Here is a 26,889-nt window from a genome sequence, read left to right on the forward strand (position 1 = left end):
GGTGCTGTTGGATTATTAATTCTAAGCTCCTCCCATCAACCCACGTTGCTTGAAGAGACGTTCAAAGAATCAGGAATATGTCGCTCTGAACCCTCAATCCGCAAATCAGTCCTCAACTTCTTGTTTTGGTTTGTGTTTTGCGGAAACAACCCAACGTTTTTCCTCAAAGACCGAACTGATTAAGACCAAATGTATTAAGTCATTATTTTTTTTGAACATATACAGCGCTTCTTAGACGGATAATAGTTTTTTATTAATCCTCTTTAAAAGAGGATTAATAAAAAAAAAATCTACGGGTAAAATGAGTAACGTGGCGCTTTAAGGCGCAGCTTTAACCTGTCAATTTTAATAACTAATTTTGGTTAACGACAGCAATTGAAGGCAGCACCGCTTTCTCCACTCCTGGCCGCGCCTGCTCTTCAGTGGGTCAGACTTCGGGGGGTTGAACATCAGCCGTACGCCTGCCCATCTACCGGGAAAAAAACGCCATGTGAAGGGAAAGTATATATAGTGGGGCATAGAATAGTGACTGTGAGATCGAGACCTCTTTCCATTCGTCTCTCCAGGCCGGGGTCAGCGAAACCACTGCTTGGCTGAGAGCGAATGGCCGGAGCGGAGGTGGAGCAGCAGGACAGCCTCGCCGACTGTAAGTCTATGTTTGGATCAACCTTTGGAGGTGATCCAGGGTCAGGGTTTTTGGGGGTTTGTTGATGGCAATGCCAGCGCGTGTACTTTAGGAGTGCTCGGGTTGTTTCGTTCATAGTTCGGTTTGTTGCTCTTCACCATTCCCTGTTGCATCTTCACCTCGCCAACTGTCAAATGAGTAATTCCGCTTACCTTAAACGCAACGCGAACAAAAACACAATGCTAAGTTTAGCCATTCGAGCGTTCAGTCACTCTTTTGTATACGTAAAAGTTTGAGTAATTCATAAGAAAACATGGTTGTGGAACTACTATTGGTGTAGTGCGCTGAAACCAATGTTGATATACACAATACTCCAGGCTTTCCTGACTCTTCTAGACATCACCAGGATACTACGAGGTGAGCCAAGTCACTTCTTGACGGTTAACACAAAGGTGAGCAAGTCTTTATGACAGTACAGTGAGTTAGAGGGGGTGCAGGGGCCCCTTTTTATGGTGAGAGCCGTGGACAATAAACATGGTTGTAAGGACAGAAGATGCCTGAAGGATAATTCCACCACACAATTAGCTGTCTCGAGACAAACTAGCAAGCCAGGTATTTAGAAGCTGCCACGGAAATGTTGTTGCGATGCGCCACTTTGGATTATTCATGTTTGAGCTGCCCTCTTATCCAGAGCCGGGGCACACCCTGAACATAACCCCATCCATCACTGGCCGCGCGTGAAGACAGAAAACCCACCAACACCTACAGTCTGCAATTAACCTGAGAGCATGGTTTTAGACTGTGGTTGCTAAATGTCGTTTACATAGACAACCCATACAATTACAGGGTGACAATACAAACAGAAAGTCTCTCGCTGTGAGGTCACAACGTGCACAAAGAAGCAAAACATTCAACCGGTCCAAAGTTTCATCCAGGTCCATTTATGTTTTAAAGTTAGTTGAGCCAAGTTAAGAAACACAACCCATTACTTACTGCATAAAAATCCTAGTATACTCTCTAAAACGTACAACAACTTTACATGTATTTCTATCAAAAGAGTGAAATTATTCTTTTTTTTTTATTTTTCTAAAATATGTTAAAGCTTTTATTGACCATCCCTTTAAAATTTGGGTTACAAAAGGCTTGCTTTCCTACATTTATTGGTCTCACATACACACCTTTTTTGGTGTAATTTTCCATTACACATTTGCATTGGCACATCCTCTAATACAGCTAACATGAACTACAGTGGACCTTTGACTTAATCGCTCTTCCACACCCCATGTGTCACAGAAACCAGAATTTGTCATGCTGTATCAACTATTAGTAAAAGATTATTTATTAAACGCTTTCTTTTCTCTAAATGAGAGACTGGATTAAGCTTTATAGTAATTTATTTGGATTCCATATTCATTCCGTATGCAGTTCTTTTCTCATCATTTGCCCTCAGGAGTCAACTTATCATAATAGTCTTGTCTAGTCGCACGTCTCCGCTCTCACCACCTTCCTCAGCTTCTTTATCCTGGTATCTCCAGCGTGTCTAACACGGAAAATTGGCCTGAAACATTTCATCTTCACTCTGATTACAAATGTGGTCTGCATTATTTTAATTCAAGGAACAGAGATTTATGTAGGAAAAACATCCCGACTGTCACTTTTCTACCACGAAGCACTTGTGGTAATGACTGAAGTGTTTGTTGCCCTCTGGGCTGACTAGATGACTAATTGGACAAAGACAATAGCTGGCTGTATGGAGCTTGGCACCAGTGCGTGGTAACCCATTTACTTCAAATGCAAAACATGTATTTTAATCTGTATGAAGTTTCCAAAAATAATGTCATTATCACTGGTGTTTCAGTGAGCATTCCATGAAAGCCAAGCAAAAAAAGACATTTGTTTTGTGTCTCGTTCCTTTAGTTAAGTGTGTTTATGTGTGCAGGTGTGTGCGCGCGTGTCAACCCTGCTCACTTCTATATTTGTATGCACAAATGAAAAAAAAAAGCAAGAGAAGCAGAGAAGTCCTTCCCAACTGTAATTGGTGCCATGTGTTCTGACTGTGTTAACATGGGCTCAGGAATGTTGTGATTATAAATTCACTACCATTTGAAATTCAGAGACTGGTGTTACTATCACAGCAGGAATAGATTTTTTTAAACTTTAGTTATTCGCCTACCTTGGACTGTTGGCCTAAATAATTTTATGTGGGGAGAAGTTTACTGGCGTGTTATTACTCTCTTCCTGAACATTGGTGGCTCCCCCCTGCTTTAAGCTGTTCCTGCTCACATTTATGTGCCTTTTAGTGTTTACTTCCTTTTGCTTCCCTCCTGTAGTGTGACCTCTAAGTTTAAATGAAGATGAACAACACAGATTGGGTCACATTTTACACAGGGCAAACTGATCCTCTACTTGTATTCATCATTTCCTTATGTCCACTTTCTCAGATAGCAGACTCCGGCACCATGCCGACAAGCGATGGCCCTAGCCGCAACGCAGTATTCGCGGCGCCACCCCACGGCAGCCATCCGAAATCCCCTGGTTATGTCCCGGTCCGGGTGGCTCCAGTGCGTTCGCCGCCACCTGCCAAAGCCCCTCAACCTCCACCAAATAAACCAAATGGACCAGCCCCGGAGAGACAAGCTACGTTCAGCGTGTCAGTGGAGAACCAGCGACGTGATCGCGCTCAGAGCCTCTGGCAGAGAAAGAACACACTCATCTGTTTTGGAGTGTCAACAGGAATTTTCTTCTTCATCCTCATTCTGGTCCTCAGTCTCAGGAGTGGCAATGTTTTTGATGGTGAGTGGTTTTTGATCATAAATAATCGACTTACCTGTGGTCAAATGTGTCAGTTGATTTCTGAAATTTGAAATGAGATTTTTTGAGCTTTGGTTTTGAATTGGAAAAAACAAAGAGAAACATAAAGAAGTTGGTGATGTTGGTCAACCTTGCGCATGATGAAGAAAAAATTCCGTCCAATTTGTGGATGGTTTTGTGAGGCTCCCCTGCAAAGATTAACAAGCTGCTGAAAGTCTTCTGATTTATTGTTTTGGAACTGAACCGGAAAGGTCTTTTAGATGCGGATTCGTACTTGAATTTAATTGAATTTTACCTCAGTGATTCATCTGCCAACTGCTTTTTTCTAATGTGGGAGGATGGACTGGTGAAGAGGAAGGGCGGATGTTATTGTTGTAGCATGTAAAACGTCAAATGTCAAGATTCTTGATGTCGGTCACGTAAGGGACAAGGACTCGCAGATTATCGATTCAGCCGGATGCAATTCTTATTCTTTGATGTCAACTTAAAAAGTCTATTGAATGACTATTAAAACCCTGGCTGACCGAGAAGCGGAGACATACTAAACTCTTTCGTGTCGTGCTTATGGTCATTTTATCTGCTTTTGTGAAGTTTATTTTCATGATGTAGTTAAACAGTTTTAATGTGGTCTTGTGACATATTCTGTTTCTAATTGTTTTTTGCTGGTGGACATCAAACGAAAGCAAAGGGTGAAGTTTTTACTGAATGACTGAGTTCCACGAGCAATGGACTTCAGTCATAATGAAAAACCATCATCATGTCCACCTTTATGATGCATCGTGCTATTCAGTTGTATCTATGTTTCCACTTTGTTTTAATACATTTGATCACGTGAGATAAAAAGAGACCATTATTCTGAAGGTATGGCAGCTCTTATTAAGCCGTAGTGGTGCGTTTACATGTAGTAAAAACCCTGTGAAATTATTTATATTTTCATGGTATGACTTTCACCATACGTTTTGAATTAATGTCGACTGTTCACCTTCTCACTTGTTTCTAATCTAGAAAATTGCCCGCACCACCACTTCTCCTTAAGTAGCTGGACTCCTGGTCATCAACCACAAAAGGACTTTGTCGTCAGAAAGGGAGACTTGTTTCGGTTAGAATCTTCGGCCTCTTTCAATTCACTAACCATCCAATCAGGAGGTGAGTTCATGAAGCTGCGTTTTTTTTCTCAATCTGGCCTTGAACTGACTCCTTTCTTTCTCAGGTCGAGTTGTTTTTGCTGACGATGCTGATGGTTCCCATAACATCACCTTAAGAACTCGCTATATACAAATAAAAGAGGGTGGAGCCCTTCACATTGGTGCGCCCAAATGCCGCTACCGTTCCCGCGCCACCATTTCCCTCTTTGGCCGCTCTGATGACAAGGGAGTCGTAGATGTTCCTGGTCTGGGCAGGAAATTTATCGCAGTCATGAGCGGCGGGACTCTGGAGTTGCACGGCACTGAGAGAGTGTCTTGGACCCAGCTGACACAAGGCATCCCAGCCTCCGGTCTCGCCAATGGAAGCTACGCCTTCCAGAAAAACTTCAGCCGTGGAATTAACCTCCGCGTCGTGGACCAGGATACCGCCGCCCTGCTGTGGGCTGAACGCTACGACACTCATGACTCACGAGACGACAGCCAGCGCCTGACCCAGCTGCTTCGCTCCTTACCTGCTGGTCGCATCGTCACTCTGGCTGTTGGAGACTCGGCCGTCAAGAGTCTCCTGGAGGAAACCAAGAAGGCCGTAGCAGAGATTCTGGGCAGTAGTTTGGTCCATGATCTCAAATACAGGTAAACAATCACAAAACCATATGTCAATTATTTGTCTTTTTTGCTCTATATACGCCGGCATGCATTATTTCCTCCACGTTAATGACTCCAAATGTTCCAAACATATTAAAATGAAATTGTCAGGAAACACTGATTTGAATCGAGGGTCAGATATGGTGATGTTCTGAAGTTCCTTCAGGATTTAGAACTAGTTCAAGATGGCGTCATAAAACACACGTACATTCACTAAAGCACCTTATAATGAATTGAGACTGCAGTTGGAGTTGTGTGATTTGGCCGATTGTGATATTTTATTATTTATAGTCTATGAAGTAGAAACAGGCTGACATCAGTTTGGATGCAAAAGTCATTCTTTTTTTTTTTTTTAATTACAGAAATTACTGGACACTGCATAAAAACGTTGCAACCTTTAAAGCAAAATAAATGGCAATACAAAAGGCGAAGTATTTAATATAAAATAAAATAAAAAAAATTGATTACCTTTTCAATTAGCAAATCAAATCCACAATGAAAAGTTCACTCATCCCTTGTTAAATACTGGATTGTTGCCCCATAACCTGACAGGCTGCTCCTTTTTTCATTGACTACATGTACAGGGAATAAGTCTCTGGGGTCCAGACTATTAGCTGCAGTCTTTGATAACAGAACACGACTGCTCGTCCCAAACAGTAAACTCCATTTCGTCCGCGGTTCGGCCTGCTTAGCTTTAGTTTGTTAGCCTCTTGGTAGCACTTGAATTCGGTGCTGTGATTTGAGCACAAAAAGTGTTTTGTTTACCACGGACTCTAACTCTGTGGATGGAAGTACTGTAGGCGTCTCTGCAGCATCACAACGAGCAATGTGATTTTCCAGAGAAACGCCCTCTAAGTTTTGTCATTTTTACATCGTGATGTAATGACATTACTCATGTATGAATGTTAATAACATCTTATTTTTAAAACGAATGACGTCATAAATGCCCATATCATCTGTCCCATTGTTTGCTGAAGCCTTAATTTTATACTTGGTTTTCGTAGATTAGTTTTACAGGCAAAGTGTGTCCTCTATAACTGCTTTTCTTGTTGAAATTGTTGCTGTTCTTCTTAAAATTTTACCCAGGACAAGAAAATGTCCAGAAATTGAAACGCATTCTAAATGATTTGTCCATGTGATTGGCTTCATGGGGCTCGTATGAACCCAAATTCTGTCGTATGTAGAAACTCAGGATTTGGAAAAATGTCTGAAGTCAGTGATCAAATATTGCCACATATTCAGTAAACTTACAATCAAATATTTAGTCTGTTAGGAGCACTTTGAATTTTGTATTTATAACATTCAAGTGGCTAAAAGATGGAGATTAAAATGGCTGAAATGTTTATGGAATACAGATTTAGCTATTCAGATTCATCTCAAAATATTTTTCTCCCCTAGCTATTTTGACTTCAGTACTTAATATTTGAGGAACTACTTCCTTATTTTGAAGTAAAAATACATCTTTGCCTTCAAGTAAGACAAACTTTGCGTCAATAGATTCTCACATTGCAGTTCAGTAGAACATTTTTGGAAGTCAAAGTCTGGAATTTTTTTCCACCTCATCAGATTTTTTTGGATTATTCTCCAGGTTGGACCCAAATTTACACAATGTTGGGCGTGCACCGTTTACTTAGGGTCTGCAGGGGCAGATGGAATGAAGGTGATGGATTTTTGTTCTCTGTGAAGGGCCTTCACCTTTACATTCCACAGTACGCAGGAGGAAAAAACAAAACAGCATGTCGTGCCCTGAATTGGAAAAGTGCTTTCTATTGGGATTTTACCTCAAACCTTCGATATTTGACTTCCTGTTTCCTGTTTTCCTTCTCTCACCGGATGAGAGGGTTATGGCCGCTGATGCAGTGTTTCCACGATTTGTTCAAAAGATGATTTCTATCCCTCGACAAAAAACAAGTGATTCTTTGACAAAAGGTTGTTTGTATACCCTTTAACTGTTAATCAGACTCGTGTGTCTGGTTTGTCAAAAAGGGTTTTCTTCCGGTGACTGGCCTAAAAAACTGCTTGGTGTCATGTTTCGCCTGTGGCTGCGGGTGCCAAGGCTGCACCAAGGTCTCCCAACAAATCCACAGCAATCCACAACTGTGTGGTTTAAACGGATCAGAGTTCATTTTGCTGGCTGTTTCTGCCTGCAACAGCGAGCTAACAGTGTGCACACTCTTCTAATCCTTTCACTGTTTATTAGAGAGTGGATTGTTATTTTAGCTCGCTGCGGATTAACGTGTGGCAGGAGGAAATGTTGCTTCAATTTATTGGAGAGGGACTATTTAAAGTCTCATTAATGTCAATATTTCTGAATGATTTATGAGACTCACTTTTGGGATAAATGCAGACTGACATTTATAGAAATGCATGTTCTTTTAGGTCCTGCAGCTCTTTAGTTAGATGACCTCACAATAGTGAGGTGCCGTAAAATCATCTTATCGCTCTTCCTAGATTTAGCTGTTTTGCAATTTATCATTGCGATAAAAGTCATATAAAGCTGTAAAAGAGATGATGTCAAAATATGGGTTTGAAGGAGGAGCTCTTATTTACATAGCTCCCAATCTAATGCATACTTTCCCCCACAAGTGTTCAATCTAGTGGATTGAAAGTTGTCTTTTGACGACTCAAATGAATCATGCCACGATCTCTTACGTGAGTCCAGAAATAAGGTCTTTGTCTTAAGACATCCATTATGCGGCACATCAACACGCCCTTCCTTCCCAAAAGAACTGTTTTACAACTCAATATTTCGACTCCCACTTCTGCACAATGTACATTTGAAACTAATAAAATGTCAATTTAGTTGCGTCTTAACTTTATGTCTTTTGATCTGAATGTCAGTCTTGGCATGGTGGTGAACATCGACATTCATTTCAGCAGATACTAGATGAAATACAACTCAAGTTCTTTGGTTATAATTTGAATAGGTTTTTCAAAGAAAAAATACACTGGATTGCACTGCGCGGGACATGTTTGTTCTACCCACACCAGAGGTCCGAAAGACCATCAAACAGTAACAAGGGCGCGGGGCAGGACTCCATTTTCAATTTTAATATTGAAATACTGAATTTTAAAACAGCTTTTGGGAAGGAAGGTTGTGTTGATGCTTGGTTTCTTTGGATGGTCATGGTGTCCGTAGTTTGTTTTCACAACTAACATGCAATAGTTTTTCCTAACAGTTGCTGGGAAATGCTTTTTTTTAATTGTAAGATAACTTGCTAAACTGTCTAATCTGCCTTTCAGTCTCCTGCAGCTGTCTTTGCTGAGTTAGTCAACAACTAAATGTGTTTCTTTTCGCAACAGTTCAGTTCCTTTTATGAACATTGTTAGACTTGCTGTGCTGTTTCTGACTGTGACAATAAGCTTAAGCCAACGTACCCTGTTGCAGCAGCCTGGTGTAAGGTATTTGCCTGCCAGACACTTGTCAGTCACTGTTGACTGAGTTGTTAAAAGCAGAATATCAGCTGGTTGGTTCTGACCTTTGGCTGATTTGTAGCACATAGTGAACGCTCACATGTTGTAGCTCCTCTGGACAAAAGGGTGGTTTCCTCTTTTCACCCTCAGCTGGAAAATGGACATCAAGCCAAACCGGATTCCTTGACAGATGGATCCGCTTGGTTAACCTATGACGGTGGTAAAAGGGGGCTGTGACATCGGTCTTTCATCTCCAAACTGCCTTGCTCGGCAGTAATTACTCCAGTGGGAGGTATTATGGTGAACAAGGACAATGCTTGCTCGTCATCATCCAGAGAGATACTCTTTAGAGATGTTGAAAAAGTGAAAAACACCTTTTAGTTTTGTGCCGTCCTGCTTTTTATGAGGCATTAAAAGAGTTTAAACTCCCATACTGTATTTGCAACTGCCTTAAGAAACTTCCCCAATTCTGGTGAACATTTTGATGAGTGGATATTCTGATGCTTTAGTTGAGCACTTCTTCTTTTTTAATGTTTTGGTCTGTCATTCTACTGTCATTCTCTCTTTATGCCAAGTGGTTTTATGAGCGCTCTTGGTCCACACAGTTCATGATATTTTTCAGCGTATTGCTGCTGAGTTGGACCATGCACATGAGCCTCTCATGACCTTTAGAACATGTCTCCATGCTTCATGTCTGCAGACAGGCGTGGGCGCTGGTGTCAGTGGTGGGTGGTGGCAACGCATCATGCTCTGAGGAAGTAAGGGAACACGAAAACCACGACACTGGGGGACCAGCTTTTGCGAGAAGGAACTTCACCACTGTAAACGGGGTCAGATTCTCTGTCACTGGCTATAGCGAGTGGAACAACGGTAAGAGACACGATGAATATCATCATTTACACAGTGTGCAAATGACGGGTGAAGCTGATCGGACAGACTGCTCTTGAGCTTTGACTTGTGTGGTTTACACTTGTCCACACTGAAACCATTAGCAGTCACTCACGCAAAGATGAAAGACATTCTTGAGGTAAAGTGTCGCCTCAAGAGGTCCTGGCAGATGTAGGTGTTCTCTGAGCATGCACCCAGATGTACGTGCACACATTTTGTCAGTGACTCAGCAGGACTTTCTTTGCAAATGAATTACTCAGATTTTCGTCGGTACAGCTACACTTCGCTCTCAATGATTCAAAGGATGCTTATGTTTCTCTAGGCTTCGCCATCACTGGCTTTCAGATTGATGCTGTGGACCAGTTGGTTCTCAACTTACAGGATGAAGTGCAGCAGACCTGGAGACCGGGGGATCAGATTGTCATTGCCAGCACTGATTACTCCATGCACCAGGCCGAGGAGTTTACCCTGCTGCCCTGCCCGCACTGCACCAGCCAGCAGGTCAGGATACAAGGTGAGACAAGGAGGAGAGGCTCGGACCTTGAAATTGGCCTCGCTTGAAACTTGACGGCTTCAATTGTGTCTGTTTGTCATGTTTGAAAGGTAGAGTCTGCCTTGTGATTGGAATCATCAAAGATTGGTATGGTTAAAGCCATTTGTGGAACAGTTTATCCTCAAATTTGACTTTTAAAAATCTCCAGATTGTGCTTCAGTGAAGCTACGTGACTTCTCTGATTTCATGTTTTCCAGCACCGCTTATCCCAGATAGAAACAAGAGCTTCTTTTATGTTGTATTTTCAGTTGCTGCCGTGAGTGCAGCAGCTGTTCTCTGAGATTCTGCAGCGAGTTACTGTGTGCATCATCGACTCGTTGGAGTTTCCTTTGTGTTTCGTGTCATTATTTACAAGATGTCATTCATTTTTGTTGTTTGGTTTGGCAACGTTTGCTGTTCCTCTCTGTGCTGCTCTTGGATGTGTTTTCTCAGAGGCTGCCATTACTACATTCCTCATTCTAAGCGACTGGCCCCGCACAGTGAGGGTCTCCAGATTCAGAAAAATCATTTGAAGTTGCTATTCTCTTGCAATACACTAATAACCTTGTCTTTTGATTTATAGATAACCGATAACATTTAAAATACCTGAAATTTTCTCCTGTTGAACTCAGAGGGGAGGTTTTACACCTCAGTATTGTCCTGTTGGAGCCTCATGACCTTGGTGAGGTGCTTGAATTGAATAATATTGTAACTGTTTTTTGATTTCGGTCACGGTCAAGCAACACAGCGGACTGAAGTGAGACAATCTATTCAAAAAAGTATTGTGGAATGACATGGTCGAGATGAGTTTTATGAAGAGAGAGAATGTTTGTTTAGAGGGCGCTATGGACTTAACAAAAAGAATTTATTGGCTTTGACTTTGACGCAGGGGCTCCTATGAACAGCCTTGTGATGTTGACCTCAAAATGGACTGTGTTCTGTTCTTGGAACTGATCCCTGGACCTCATGGTGGCAGCAGCGTTTACTACAGCATTCTCTGTCTCTGCAGCGCTCAACAATCTGGGCAGCGCTGGCTTGTTTTAGCTTCTTGGGTTGTTTGTGAGAGGATGAAATACTTGTTTGAGGCTTGTTTGCATTTTGGCTGCAACAAAGACAAACAATAAAGGGTGATGGATGGCTTCTCCAGGACAGAACGAGGAGAAATGCTTGCTCACTGTTGACGTATTTGGTTGTCCTGTTCCCCTCTTGAGGAATGACATTTGTGTCGGGCAATGAATTTGATCTTTATGAGATTGAGAGGATCTGAAGTATTATTTAATGGCTGACAACCAATCCAGCAGCAATTCTACAGTGCAGCAGTGGGCTGTTAAATGTTATGTGTGTTTAAAAATGAAACCTCTGTTGTGCAGGAAAGCCCTTGTACAGCCATGTTGGAGAGATCATGGACGGCATCGACATGAGAGCTGAAGTGGCTCTGCTCTCCAGGAACATTCTGATCCAGGGAGAAATGGAAAACTCTTGCTATGGAAATAACGCGTGCCAGTTCTACAACCACGACACCTATGGGGGCCACATTCAGGTGTGTGTCTTCAATCACAAACAGCTTCGCTGCAGGCAAATATCACTTTGTCTGCAATGTATTTCCACCAAGCGCTTTTGCAGACATCCAGTTTTCCGTCTGAGGTTATTTGAGTTCCCCGAGCGCTGGTCTACTTTTGTCACTGCCAATCTTCTAAGTTTACATTTTTGTGGCTCACAGTCATCCATTAGAAAATTCGCTCCATATCTGAGCAGTTCGATAATCAGTTGAGTTCATCGTCATTCGCTTTGAAGCCCCTTAAATGTTGCAGCAGTAACCCCAACTGCACTTGATAAAATAAACACACTTCTTTTCCCAGCACCACGCCAACTGTTAGTAGCCTAATTTTGCAGTTAAAAAAACTCAGGCATTGTGCAGTTAGCATACTGTATTAGTCACTATCATCTCCTGGACCTTAACATGAGCCAGGTCCTGCCAAAAGTGTGCACATGCCTCTGGGTTCTGCTCACTGTGCGTCTGAGGCTGGCTGAAGGGATTTACCAATTCCTTTCTAAGTGAAAGCAGATTTCTGGATTATGCCAGACCACAGAGGACCTCCACGAGGGGAGTTGTGCTATATATTCACATGTTATTATGTCAATTCGTTTGAAACTACATATGCCTTGGGTGTTTTGCACTGGGGCAACCCCTCTCCCTCCCCCATGTCTTCTCACTTACTGGTCTATGAGGGAGGTATCACAACAGCATGTTGGTATCAATGTGAAGTCAGTGCAGGCAAGACTGAGTATGTGTTGCAATCTTTTCCAACTCGCTCCTTCTTTTCAAAAAGAGGTTTTCAAAGTTTGTAGTTGTTGAATTTTAGATCTTGTGTTGTTACACCCTGCAATAGGATTGAGGTGTAATGTCAAAGAGAAAACTCTGGTTAAGCTATATCACAGCTGTCTATTGTCCTAGTTCTCATCCGCCTCCTCTGCAAAATTCTTTTGTCTAAGGTGTGATGTCAAACTGTGGGCCTGGGTGCCAAATCTGACTGCCAAAACCATCTTTGTGGGAAATAACTAATCCACTCAGCTCAGTTCAAACTTGGCCATGGGGTGTTTTCTTGCATTTGTAAATAACAGGGAAACCAAAAACAAAGATAGAAGGGAATTCACTGAAATATGGGAAAGTGGATGCATGTTTGTTAGGGGTGTGACGGTACACCTAATTGGTCCAGACTGCTTCAATACAACGATCCAGGTCCAAAGGGAACTAACACAGTCAAAGGGTGCAGCATGATTCTTCTTCTATATATTCTTGTATATATACAGAGAATGTTATTCAAAAAGAAATCCGTTGATGAAAAAAGGAAAATGATAAATGTTCATTTAGCAAACCAATGCTTAAGCGAGCCCAACCCAAGTTTTTGTGTACCGTGACACCTATAATATTAGTGCTTCAAGAAGTGTCCTCTGTGTCATGAGGAGGAGTTGGTCTGTTTAGACTGTTTCCTCTCAGAGCACTGCCAGTTATAGGCAGTTCAGTATACTGTGTGTTCAGACATGATTTTAAGATTTTGGCCCCTTGAGTGATCGAGTCTGACGCCCTGATGCAAGCATGTCATGACACAATTTACGATTGCCTCATCCCCACAAATAACTAGCCTTGAAGGCTCCAGCTGTGTTGTCATCCTGAGGTTTTTAGAAGAAATGGAGAAGATGGTTTAAAAAGGCAAGGCTTCACAGGAAGAGGAACACATGCAGTGACATAACCACCATCAATAGTCAGTTTCTAGTTACCTCACCTCCTTCCTTTCAGACACCCTGGCACAGCTGTTCAAGACACAGAGCTCTGTGATGACACCCTCAATCCATGTCATGTGATCTAGTCATTCACACACTGTCAAGTCGGATCTGCAGATCTGGACTCACATTTCAGTATGGTCTTGATTGGCCCCATTAGCTGTGCACCAAAAGCCAGGCTGCCTTTTAAATAGTGACAGCCAATTCTTGAGAAGTCACGCATGTTTGAGTCACCAGGAGGGGGTTTCCTGTCGACTGTTGTGGTCTAATGGCCTCAGAATGTGACTCATTATGTAACTGAACAATGGTGGACACTTTTTTGGTCATTCAGTTTTACACCACTCTCGCTGTTCTAAAGCATACTGAGGTCAATTGATGACTCCAAGTCATCCATGTGTCTGTAGGTGAGGTTTACTACTTTTACGACAAAAACAAGATGGTGTCCGTGTGCGAGGAGCTGCCTGGCATTTCTTGCTTACCTGACCTATTTTCTTCTCAATTATTCTACAGTTGTGGTCGTGGTTGCTATTTTGGCTTTTTCTGATTCGTGATTTACTTTCATTGAGCCACACTTTCATTTGCCGTGAAGCTGGGAACTGCTAACCCTAACTTCCCGCTCTCCTCAGATCTTTGCCAACTTCTCATCAGTGCATCTGTCCCAAGTTGAGCTCAAGAACATGGGTCAGCAAGGGCAGACGGGCCGCTACCCCGTCCACTTTCACTTGTGTGGAGATGTGGATCAGCGGGGAGGCTACCGGGATCCGACCTACGTCGACGGCTTATCCATACATCACTCCTTCTCTCGCTGCCTCACCATCCATGCCACCAACGGACTGCTGGTATGTAACGGTGCTCTAGGAACCATCATGAAAGAATAGATCTCAAGAACCTAAGCATTGTTTGTGCAATGAAAAAGGTGAAAGAAGAGAAAAACATAAGTCAGTTTACAAAGTTTAACTGTTTCATATGTGAGTGTAATGTCAACTAGTAAGTGTTAAGCATATCTTTATTTATAAGAACGGGTGGCTTGTTTTGTATGATTAATGACTTCTGCTGTCGTAAAGAGGATTCAGATAACCTTCGTCCTTGAGTATTCTATTGTTGGCTCCACAGCATTATTGATGCTGGTAATCTCCAAATATGCATTGCTGTTCTTCCGTCCTGCTCCACCAGGTCAAGAACACTGTGGGCTACGACACACTAGGTCACTGTTTCTTCCTTGAGGACGGCATCGAACAACGCAACACTTTCTACCACAATTTGGGTCTGCTGACTCGACCGGGAACTCTGCTGCCCACCGACCGCAATGAGACTGTCTGCACCAGCATCAAGGATAAAGTGTACAAGGGCTACACACCGTCGCCCAGCACGGAGTGCAAGTAGGTGTTTTGGGTGTTATCTTTGCGCGTCATGTGGAGTGACTGAGTGGTTCATGCTTATTTTTGTAGTGTTTTCATCAGTGTTCCCATGGCTGCTTTATTTACATTTGCATCCGTAGTGGAAGATAAGATGACAGCTCAGTGTGGAGACATGAGTGGAACAGTCCACTGCCATAATAACAGAGTGATAACCAAGTACTCGGTCTGCTTTCACACATCTACAAAAGGAGTTGACGTCAAATGGGTTTGCACTGTTGTGGCTGAGTGAACCTCACCTATGTTTAGGAACAGTTTCAGTGTTCACGGAGGGGTGAGATTCAATTTGTGGCTCACTTAAAAGTGTGAGTGCCTGCTGCGGATCCTCTTAAATACAAACTGCTGTTTAAAGTTCAGTTCAGTTATGTCATCTCTCTCTGCCTTGTAGTTTTTGTTTGCTTAACCTCAGAGAAACCTTGTGGCACATAGTGTTCCTCACTTGTTTAGTGATTAGAGCTGCCGCCTCACAGGTTGTCGGTTTTACTCCTGCATAAGGCACCTCATGGGTTGTCTGAAGTTTGTGCACTCTGGTTTCCTCCCGCAGTCCAGACACATACAGAGTTGGTGACTCTAAATTGTCTAGAATAAGGGCTATTGATCACATATAGATTCATTTAGGGAGGTCTGTGTTCTCTTTATTGATTTTGTTTTTTAGGTCGAGTAATAAACCCAAGTCTAATGGCAGCAACTTATGTAATGCTTTTGAGCTAAGAAGCTACAGAATATAGAAACGGAAAATCAAGTTAAACCAAGAGATGTGGTTTGACCTTTTGGTTTTGCCCATTGTGTGATGATACAATGGCGTGACAAAGGACACCACCATAAAAACAGTTTCTCTTTACGGACCTCTAATTTGGAAAGGTCAAAACATGGGACCTAAAATGGAGAAATTCAGGAGAATGTTTCTTCGCCATTTCACATTGATTTTTGCCACAGTTAAATAGGTCAGAGAAACATTTGGACTCCACAGTGGAAGTCCTGAGTGTAGACAGACTGAGAGAAACCAGGTCCATGTACAAAGATGAGTTTGTGTGTGCTCCGGTGGTTTTATCAGTGTAATAACAATCCTTCTCCGGGAGCAGATGTTTTGGTAGCGACAAGAAGAAAAGAAAAACTGGATTGTTTTCCACAGTTTGTATTTGGCGGTGTGTGTGTGTTGGTCGAGCCGTCCTGCTGCATTGTTTTTGATGAATGATCGAGGAATTTGGGAGACCACTAGATTTATGCAGCACAACTGTCAAACATGTTCCAGGGATCTGCCCTTTTTAATATATTTCTCCGCGTTTGTGTTCGATGGGGATGTTCTGCAGGGCAGTTTCGACGTTCTGGATCGCCAACCCCAACAACAACCTCATCAGCAACGCAGCTGCAGGCTCTCAGGTAATAAAGTCAGAGTTATATGAGAAAGCTGGTCTCACAAATAATTAATAAAGCGTGGATGTCGGAGCAAAGCCCTTCCCAATGTTGCATGACGTATTCGGGAATCAACTCTGGCTTTAGGTTTTATGAACTTTGGTAAATAAAAAATTAAATATTTTCATGCTCATAACACAGTGATCCGTCAATAAAATTGGGATTTAAAGGGTATAAAGTGTCTGATATAGGTATAAACACAGGCAGAGCTTTTTACATAAACAGATGGACAACAGTGTTTTTACACCCCCACACTATTTCATCTTCTGTTTCCCTTCCTTGCCCTTTCATGTTTAACAATTTTTATCCATCTCTTTTAGGATGCTGGCATATGGTTTGTATTCCACAGCGCTTCCACTGGGGACTCGCACGGCTTGTTGCCGGAAACCAAGGCAGAGCTGACTCCCCTGGGAATTTTCTACAACAACCGCGTCCACTCCAATTTTAAGGTATCCTCTGCTGATCCTTTCTTTAGTTCCAACTAGATACATTTATTTTGAATAACTGCACAGGCTTCCTCTCAGACCCAGTTCTTGGCATCTACACACACACACACACCTAGAGAGACACACTCACATTTGGCCCTACAATTTGCCCTGTGTTGGGTTGGGACAGAAGTCAGGCAGGTGAACTGTGAGCTCTTTGTCCACTGTGACCACAGCAACCTCACTCACAGAGAGAAACTATACCTGGCTTTTACTACAAGCACTGTATAATGTTGTATAGGTTTTCATGCGCACACGCACACTTGACTATGTGTGACACTTCATATGTGGAGTTTCCAAACACCCACACCAGCACGTATTCAACTCCTTGGGAATAGACCCAACATGGCCGCACTTTATATCAGTTATTTTACAATAAATGTTTGTTGCATATGCTTGATTCTAAGGCTGGATTGTTCATCGATAAAGGAGTCAAGACGACAAACGCAAGTGCCGCAGATCCTCGAGAATATTTGTGTCTGGATAACAATGCAAGGTTGGTAGAAGACTGGATGTTCAACCTGCGGTATCGAGAGAGAATATTGCAGAGTAGTTTTTGTCTGAATTGGCGAGGCGTACTCAGGAAATGATTACTTAAACGCTACAATTAATAATGTCAGTTCGTGTTTTTATCTAGCTTCACTTGTGGTTAGTGAATTAAGCTTTTCACTTTGGACGTTGCTCTGCATGTGACTAGGCTGCTGATCCTTTTTCAATAACCAGTGTAAGACACCTCATTTTGGTCTTACTTGTCCATCATACTTCCCTCATCAAGTGCTCAATATCTCTGTTAGCATTCATTTATTTTCTTAAAAATAATACATTTCTAATATGATGTTGCATGTTGCTTCAAACTCCAAAATACATGCCTACATTCTATGGAAAGAGCAGCACCCTAAAGACCTAAAGAAAGTTGTGGTCCCCTGCCATGAGGTCAGTTACAAAAGTCAACATTTATTCATTAGTGGCTTGCTAATGTGTTTGTGTAACGGCAAGATATTTACAACCCCCGGCGGGATAATGGATTTTCTGCGATATGGTAGGATGGATGGTGCGTCGCTACACTGTTGCATTTAGTGGAGAGTCTGGTGGTTCCTGTGTTGACAGAGAAAACAAGGCTTCACAGATAGAGTGTCCACTCCTCGGCTCACTGTCCAAACAGAGCTGTCAAGTAGACGGAAAAAATGTTGTGCATCCATGAGGAACCCTTCTGTGTGTGTGGAAAGTCTTGTTTTTTTATTAATTATCTTTATGTCTGCCATCTACTCAGGAATCTGTTATCGACGACTAAGTCCTTTTAGCTATTTCTCTTGTAGTGAAAAGTTTGAAATCAGAACACGTCATTACACTGTGTTGTTCGAGACTAACCATTTATGAATATTTGAACATTTATGAATATCAATATTTATTATTCATATATTTTGAATATATGAATATTTTAATTCAGATTTTTTTTACCTTATATATCTTTCACCACATGAAGATGAGTAAATAAAAATAAATAAATAGGAATCAGATTTTATTTCTGTAAAAAACATGTTCACGCAACACCATGAAAGTGTAACTGTGGATGGTTATATTTCAGATTCAGGCCTCATCAGAATGCTGACCCCAGCAATCCTCGGGCGCCCGCCGTCATCGACACGCTGGTGTCCTTTAAGAACAATGACCTGGGGGCATGGATCCGGGGTGGTGACATCATTATCCAAAACTCTGGGTGAGATGACTCAACCTCACCAGCAGCCAGCAAATGATGTGTTCATCCAACTGATGGCCCTGGTTCGAATTTGCCTGCTTTCTAAGAGGAGTCGTAAAACCGAAGAGAAAATAGTTTCCACTAAATTTGAGTCGGTATCCAGCTCACATCAATACAACTCAAAAGTGGCGCTAGTAATTTAGCTTCAACACCTTCATGTGTTTTGTCACATGACTGTCTGGACTGTGACCATCACACATGCTGTCACAAGGATCTGAGCCGTGACCACAGCTCCATGCAGCACCCTCTGAAGCACGGTACACCGAATGCAAAAGTAAACCATATTTAGTTAAAATATTTTTGGACGACAAACTGGGAGAAGAAAATATTTTTTTTGCCTCAGTCGAACCAACATCTGGACTCCATCATAGCATTGTCTGTGGCCCTTTATCAGATCTCACAGACCAGACTCTGCACAAGCTGCCTTGACCTGTTAGTGCATTTCTGAATCATAAATGATAGAAAATATCTCACAAAACTAAAAGTATAAATCAGCAAAGTTGTTTGAAATTGATGTGGATCTCTCACTGCATAGATTTGCTGACAATGGAGTTGGACTGTCCTTCGCCAGGTGAGTACACTTAAACTTGTTCTGACCTTGTGTGTCCGTATTATTTAAAAACCAAGTCAAGGTGTTGGTTCTCCACAGCGATGGCAGCTACCCAAAGGATGAAGGCTCCAGCCAGGAGGTGACACAGTCTCTGTTTGTGGGCGAAAGTCGGAACAGAGGCACCAATGGAGGACAGAATAAATACTGGGGCTTAGGAGGACCTGATGGAAAGATGAGGACTCTTCCCAGAAACAGGTAATGAGGAAAAAGGACGTATGAAAAAAGTTAAAACTCTGGACTTAATGGTGTGAGACTAACTGGTCATTAATGTTATTTGGGGAAAAACAAACTCTTGTGTGGTTTGAGTTCCGTTTTTTCTATTTCTTATATACACGGTCAGCGAAATGTTTGTGCCGTCTCTGTCCCTTTACAGACTCTTTGACCCTTTAGCATAAACTTGCAACATGCAGTTAGCCGTGTCTTGGTTTGAAGAGATTCACTCTAGTGGGTTTGTGACCACTGTGTGCAACTTTATAGACATTTTATTGGGTTCCTGTCCATGCTGTGACATCTGGCTGCGTCCGTCTGTCGTCATCGCAGTCACTGCCAGCCCAGCCATTAGTTGAGTCAGGAAAAATGGATTTCTACGTCCTGAGATTGAAACTTTAATCCAGCGCTTAAAGTGGTGGCGCTATAAACGCCAGCCGCGCCGGCGTCCAGGCGTGTCGTATGAGTGTGAGGCTGGAAGTAACTGGTGTTGGCAGGAATGTAGTTCAAATAGCAGACACTCTCCCATTGTTTATTCAACTATATGCACTTTTACTTTTCAGCTTGACATATTTTGATACTCTGAAACCTATTTTCTCTTTTCATTCAACACAAAATGTGATCTTTCTCTTTGGTATTGTGCCGTTGTTGCATCATCCTGGGTGATTTCTTCTCCAGGACGTTTCCAATCAGAGGGTTCCAAATCTACGACGGTCCGGTCCGGCTCTCGCGGAGCACTTTCCGTGGTTTTGTTGCCACCCCGGAGCGATACACCAGCGCTGTGGGATTCAGCCTCAAAAACAACTGGCAGCTCACTCCGCGAAACAACCTGTCCCAGATCAACTTCCACCCGTCTGTGAGTAATATTTCATGACTCATCCTTGTAGAAATGAGGTTTGACCATGATCAATGCTGTGTGTGAACTCTTGCTGAAGAAGTCACCATGTGAACGTGTTATTGGGGATTGACTGGCACTTTCATATGACCTCATTTCAGGATATCTTTCATCTGCCTCTGTGCCAAATCTATTTCTCCTGATATTAAGTAGATGAATAATGCTGCGTGCTTTTTGCTGTCTGAACATTTCCCACTTAATGTGGACATTGTGTTTGGTTCAAACAGACTTCACCGTTCCTATCTTTAATATTTACGGGTCATCCTGACCTCTGTCTCGTTCAAGGAGGTCGATGACCGTCAGTACGATGACGCACTAGTCCCCTCTAGTGGCTGAGCTTGTTAGATGCGATGTTTTTTATTATTGTTGTTATTTTTACATTTAGTTTTAATTCCACATAATCCCACATGCATTCTCTACATATTTTGTAAATCCAAACAGTTTTAACTAAAATGTTTTTTTTTGTATTATATAATATTTATTTCCACATCTAAAGTTTATTGTGTAATCCTTTTTATTATTATTTAGCTATATATTGCACCAACTAGGTTTTTTGCATACATTACTTTCTTTTTTTAATGTAGTTTAAAAAAATTCAGTTACATTTGTTCCTCGAAATATGGATTGATTTAATAATTTAGTCATACTGTATATTTATTATTAGTAATTATAGTGGCGTTTTTATAAACTCATTGTTATATTTTTCTCTCACATTCCTTATATATCTTATTGTTATAATATAATAACAAATTATTTTCTATGAAAAGATAGCGTTGTCATGTGTTTTTCTAGTATTAATGATATTTTACAGCCCCTCACAATCACTGGCTTAACTGCCCACCTGTGGGTTAACAAGATCAGTTCAGTAATGCATGAAGTAGGTATGCAGACTAAAAAAGTATGACCTCCACTGTCTCCTGTGAGTGACCATGACTTTTAGTCGTCTCTGTAGTCAGGAGTGGCCTCTCACTGTTCTGACCCAGGTTAGCCTGCGGACGTTCTTTGGTCGCCCGGGACAGTGGTTTGAAGGCAACAACCTGGACGGGGACAAGAACTCAATCTTCCATGACGTGGACGGATCTGTGGCGGGCTACAAAGACACTTACATCGGCCGAGCTGACAACTACCTTATCCAACACCCTGGCTGTGTTGCCGAGTCACAGTGGAATGCGGTCGTCTGCAGCGGTCGCTTCTCTCAGGTACTTTTGTTGACATCTCATCTGACTGAGACGTTTTTCCCAAAAACTTAGTTCGTTCCTCAACATTTCTTCAGGTCTACATTCAGACTCAAGGAGCTCCCAGCCTCAGCCTGGCCATCCACAGAGATGAGTACCCGGAGAACCCTCTGGTCCTGAAGGGGATCAACAGTCAGACGGCGAGCTCTCAACAGTACCAGCCAGTGCTGATGATGAGCAAAAGTTACACCCTGCACTGGAGTGGAGCTGCACCTCGAGAGGTCGTCCTGTCCCTCATTAACTTTGAAAGGTGAATCACAAACAAAAGAACCAGAGGCCACGTTCACTCGTCCACCACTCCTTCTACTACATGGTCTTCGTGTGCTCTCACAGAGATGACTGGGTTCTGGTGGGACTCTGCTACCCCTCAGACAGCACTTTCCAGATCATGGCTGACATTAACGACCGACAAAGCAACACCTTCGACAACATCGTGGACTATGGCCCCGTGTCATCCATCTCAGAGCTGGAGAAGAAACCGATGGAGAGGAAATACTTCTTTGACCAAAGCGCAGGGTAAGAAGAGAGCTGTGGTCCAGCCTTGATTTAAAGACTTCTATCTTAAATTGAAGAGCATAGTCAAGTGCCCTCTAGTGGTGGATTCACACTACTATATTGAGACTTTAGCATCCATCTCATTTCCCACCAGTCTGTTGTGGTTCTACCTGCGAGCTCGACACGGACGCAGCGGTCACAGTTACTGCTCTGTCAAAGGTTGCGAGAGAGTGAAAGTCACAGTATCGACGTCCGTCAAAAGGCCTAGTAACTGCACCGACAAGGCCTACCCCAAATACACCAAACCCCCCGCGGCGGTGGTCCCCATGCCAGCACTTCAAACACAGCCGTGCCAGGACTGCGGAGCGGAGCGGGTGAGCAAGCTGCTATGGAACCGAAGAAAATACATTAACCGGATTTCTCTTCTCACAGCTTGTGATCTCCAGCCAGCCGTGGATGTCCTACCTCCAAACACAAGTCAAGTCTCTCAGTAGCAAAGAGATGCAGAGAGGAGACAACAGCTCTTTCATCACTGTGAGTCCTCGCCATGGTGAGGATCCATGAGAAGATACTGATGTGTTCATCGCTCAGGTCAACGAGGTGACGATGTCCTTCCATGAGCCGGGCTACTTCCTGGTCACGGTGCACGCCTGCTCCGGGGAGGTTCTGAAGAAGACGTTGTTCAGCAGAATCAACGCACAGATGGAGCAGTACCTGAAAAGTGGAATACCAAAGAGGTCCGCTGAAGATTTCTGATCTGATTCAATCATTCATGAAGATGTTTAACAGTTTCAATCTTGTTTTCATTAGATCAATAGTTCTGATGGCGACACGTGGGCCGTCTGAGAGCATGTCGGCTCTCGCTCCTCATCTCATCTCTTTGGGTTTGGCCAAAGCTGCAGATCTGAACACCAAAGGTTTGTTGGCAAAATTTTACACGTAAAATCAAACCAAAAAATTGACCAAAATATGAGCGATATTTTGTAAAGACAAAGACTATTCCATTGGTTCTGGTTTTATTGTTCATTTACCAGATTATTCTTTTACATGGCAGTAATAAAGAAATGTCAAAATGGTCTTGACTCCACACTTTTGACCAAGCAGACCTGAGACATTTGAACATCTCACTTTGCTCCAGTAGGAGCCTGAATCCTGTAAAATGAAAGTAAATGTATTGATCATGAACAAACATCTTGTCATTTACACGTGTATCGGCAAAACAACTTATTATTATGATGTTTTTTATATCCATTTGGGATCTATTTGTTCTTTTGCTGAAAACTATGATGATTTCAACCTTCAGGGTTGGTTAGGAATGGGCTGGCATTGAAACAGATTTCTAAAACATTGTAAAGAAAGAGCCCTCGATGGTCAATGAGACAAAGGTAAAAACAGCCATGTGACCAGCTTCAGTTAAGACAGACAGAAAACGCACATTTCAACCTTATAAAAGACAACTTATAATATTATTGTAATGAATATATTTTCACGTACCAATTGTGACAAAAATGTTCAACTTTTTGAAGGCTTCCATGCACTGCAGATTTCTTCTTTTGTGTAATGTTCGCATTAATTGAATTCTGTAGCGCTACTGCCATCTGCTGTCCGTGAGGGCTCATTGCACTTTGACGTTTAAGCCGAACTATATCTCTGACAGTGATTTTGAGTTAAAAGAAATCATCATGTTTTTGCAAATGAGAAGGTATATGAAAATATGAAAATCCAGCTGACCGCACCAGGTTTGTCAATAGTTGTTCCCCTCTGTACAAGACAGCTGAGCTTTGTCAGAACTAACTACAAAGCAACTTTGATGTTCCAAACGAAGACTTGCCGCGGGTTCACATCTTGCTCTCATGTCCCTCCAACACAGAGAGTCTGGCACTCTGGGGTTTCCGCAGCAGCAGCAGCAGCAGCTCCCCCTCTCCTCCTCCTCCCTGGGTCTCGCTCCAGGCTGGTCACGGGGAAGAGATCCTGGGTGCGCTGGAGCGCTACCTGCCGCTCGGCCTGGAGGCGTATGGCTGCACCCCGCCTGCAGCCGAGACCCACCCGGACACCCAGCTGCTGCGACGAGCCACGACTCCACAATGAGCAATGTGAACACACACACACACACACACAAACCAGCTGATGAATGTGAACTGCTGAACACTTAATTTATTACCGTTGGCAAACACCTTTGTCAAGTCAAGAGAAAGTATTTTATTGTGAAAGGGAGTTTTTTTTTTCAATGAATTTGGCAAGTGTGTGTGTGCACAAATTTGCCCAGGCCATTTACCAATGCACTTTTTCTACCTTTTAAAAACAACACCTCTTCAGGCAGGACCTTACACTTTCACTGTTGTCTGTGGATTCAGCTGTTTTCCCTTCCAACTCTCCTGACGTGACAGAGGCTGTAATGAGTGAGCTGTGTGCGAGGTCTTTCAAAATATGAAAGAGAAAGAGACGTGAAATATAGTGATCAAATTAGCTGGTGGATTCAAAGACATCTGGAGAATGTTTGGATCAATAGGTTGAATCTGTAATTTCAGCGGTAGATTTCTGTAAATATTGATATTAAACACACTACAGTACAATTATTTGAGCTTCACATTATGAGAATATTTGCGCTCTAATTAAAAAATGCGTTGCCCTCCAAGACAAACTGATTAATTTTCTACCTGTGACTGATCAAAGAGCAGAAATTCACAATATTTATTGCAACAACACGGATTTCATCTGGAGTCATTAGTTTCGCCGGGCCTGCGGGAAATTTGGAATTAAGCCGCTGAGAGGATGGCACTCGGAATGAGATGAGCTGCGGTCAAAAAGGAAATGAAAGAAAGGAGTGAGTCAAGCAGTAAACAAATGCAGCTGAAGATGAGTCTTTTAACGCGGGTTATTTATTTCAAGAAGGTTGGGCCTCGATGGAACGAGTTCACAGCAGATCAGCATTTTTTTTTATACACACTTTTTTTAGATGTTATTTAACATGACCTCTGTAAACTGGATGTGCGCAGCTCTACAAGCACCTTTTAGCGGATTCCTGCTCGGGCTAACTGGATCGTGGTTTTATTTATCTTCTGAATGTGAGTGCTGGTCACGTGAGCAGCGCGCGTCTTATCTGTTTTATTCTCTGAATGTTCTTTCAATCTGCCTCATTCATTGTCGTGCAGAAGCTTCCCACGCGCCTTCCAGTCGTCGGCAGAAAACAGATTTGTGTTTGAAGTGTTTTGGAACGCGAGCAGGGCTCCCCCACTGAGCGAGGATGAGTGAGTGCGTGTGAGATGACTGTAACCACTCGACTGTTAAGGTAGCACAAGTTTTGTGATGAAAGGAACTCAACATTTTGTGTCTAGTTGTGTGTAGTGTTGGATACTGAAGAGTAGAAGAGCAGGGCATCTGTGCTTGTAACGCAGATTTTTTTTGGGGGGGGGGATTGAAATGCATTGTGGTTCAACTGTTTTTGGAAATAAAATAAACAGGTATTCTTTGTTACAGAAGCGTGTTGTTTACACCTTGTTTATTAAATGTCATTCACTAAATGCACACTAGGGGGCAACAGAGGAATTGAGACTCGAACCGTGAGCCGTTCGTCTGAATTGTGATTCTGTTTTGTTGTTGCATGGCTTCTGGAACGTTTTGTTCCTTGTCCCCAAATTACCACCTCTAGTTCTAGCCTACAATTCCTCACATTACGAAAAAAAAAAAAAAAAAAAAACATACACACACACACATATGTATATATATATATATATATATATATATATATACGCTTCTTCAGGATAAACAGTCTGGCACTGATCATGTCTGCAGACTTCATTTGATGTCTTTTTGCTTAACTCGGCAAACATTCCATGGACCCGGTCTGAGTTGATAAATAGTGCTGATAATGTCGTCTCTTTAGTGACTTTGAATTATGCATCCGTCGCGTTTGAAGTGTGCAAATACAGTGAATGGCAGAGCTAAAAATAAGACCGGTGTCAGAGACACGGAGCAAAGGGCGGGGACCCGACATGGGAAGAGGTTTTCTCCTGGTAAACTTCATCACACCTCCATCTGGAGCGCCTCAGCTGATAAAGGAGACTTGGACGAAACACTTCTTCAACTAGAACTTGTTTCCTCTGGCACATACTTTATTATTACTATTAGTTTGTTATGTGTTACTATTATTTAATTACATAATTATATGCGGAACTTCACTTTAAGACCAGAACCTGAATACAGGCATCCAAAAACTGGGTGGCCTGATCTGCTTCTGGTAAAACATGATGCAGTGGTCAAGCTGAGCTATCAACACAACTGAAGAAGCTTGAATTCATTCGGAGTCGAAAATGTTTGTATTTCTGTGTTTATATGACACACAGTCATCTACTTGAAATTCTAGTGAAACACCTTCAAAGTCAAATGATGCTGTTTGCACTTTTTTTTTTCTCTTCACAATGCCACCAAACCTAGCAGTGATTTTTTTTTTTTTTAAGTCTGTTCTACAATGCGACACTGCTGATATTGTAAGGTTTGAAACTGAGCAATGAAATCCACAAAACTATGTTAAGATTAGTTGTGTTTATGTTCAGTGTATTTCCATTGTTTAAACAATGTTAAGCAGTGGCTTTATTTCCTCTAACTGCCACTACCACTTACTGACATCTTAAGAACTGTTTTATTTGTTTTATTTTCCATGACAGTGAGAAGAGTTTGGGCCTCTTCAGGCCGGCTGCTGCCCCCACGTCCTGACCTCGTGGAAGCTGAAGCAAGCGCATGGTTCGACACAACCATCATATTTCTCAGCCCAACATCTTCAGCTGAATTAGCCGTCATGCTCTCCCTGCGTCGGGAAACTTCATCTTCCATAGTTCCTCATTTCCCGGTCACATTCCTCGACAGGGTTTAATCTATTTAATCTCATCATTCAGTCGTTTCGGAGGTTCCAGTCGATTCCCTGCTGATGCCCCGCGACGGTGGTCCTGAATAATTAAACCAGCAGCCACGCAGGGGTCCGTCTCCATGACAACCCTCCTCTGCCCCGAGCAGTGATGTACGGCTCCTGTCTACTTAAT

At 42.5% G+C, this 26,889-nt stretch overlaps 1 protein-coding gene across 2 annotated transcripts; it reads left to right on the forward strand.

Moving 5' to 3' along the window:
- The first annotated feature begins 434 nt into the window (after nucleotides 1-434).
- cemip2 (cell migration inducing hyaluronidase 2) lies at nucleotides 435-25,406 on the forward strand. Of its 2 annotated transcripts, none has more exons than XM_053871624.1 (24): nucleotides 435-646; nucleotides 3,067-3,418; nucleotides 4,442-4,582; nucleotides 4,647-5,214; nucleotides 9,341-9,510; nucleotides 9,851-10,042; nucleotides 11,431-11,600; nucleotides 13,969-14,181; nucleotides 14,516-14,721; nucleotides 16,068-16,137; nucleotides 16,491-16,619; nucleotides 17,063-17,151; nucleotides 18,241-18,372; nucleotides 18,947-18,982; nucleotides 19,061-19,216; nucleotides 19,907-20,084; nucleotides 21,107-21,322; nucleotides 21,397-21,608; nucleotides 21,692-21,874; nucleotides 22,008-22,227; nucleotides 22,286-22,387; nucleotides 22,445-22,590; nucleotides 22,664-22,770; nucleotides 23,724-25,405. In XM_053871624.1, the coding sequence occupies exons 2-24, from the start codon at nucleotides 3,085-3,087 to the stop codon at nucleotides 23,939-23,941; spliced, it is 4,188 nt and encodes a 1,395-aa protein (XP_053727599.1). In that variant the 5' UTR covers nucleotides 435-646; nucleotides 3,067-3,084; the 3' UTR covers nucleotides 23,942-25,405. The 2 variants fall into 2 exon arrangements, with proteins under 2 accessions (XP_053727599.1, XP_053727600.1); XM_053871625.1 differs by lacking the exon at nucleotides 435-646 and adding an exon at nucleotides 880-1,042 and having other exon boundaries at nucleotides 23,724-25,406.
- Nucleotides 25,407-26,889: the final 1,483 nt, after the last annotated feature.

Source organism: Synchiropus splendidus, chromosome 7, assembly GCF_027744825.2.
Source record: "Synchiropus splendidus isolate RoL2022-P1 chromosome 7, RoL_Sspl_1.0, whole genome shotgun sequence".
NCBI classification, from domain to species: Eukaryota; Metazoa; Chordata; class Actinopteri; order Syngnathiformes; family Callionymidae; genus Synchiropus; species Synchiropus splendidus.

Coding starts and splice junctions, on each gene's coding strand:
- cemip2 (XM_053871624.1), top strand. CDS start 3,085: ATGCCGACAAGCGATGGCCCTAGCCGCAACGCAGTATTCGCGGCGCCA. Junction 3,419..4,441: donor GAGTGGCAATGTTTTTGATG/GTGAGTGGTTTT, acceptor TTTCTAATCTAG/AAAATTGCCCGCACCACCAC. Junction 21,609..21,691: donor TCCCTCATTAACTTTGAAAG/GTGAATCACAAA, acceptor GTGCTCTCACAG/AGATGACTGGGTTCTGGTGG.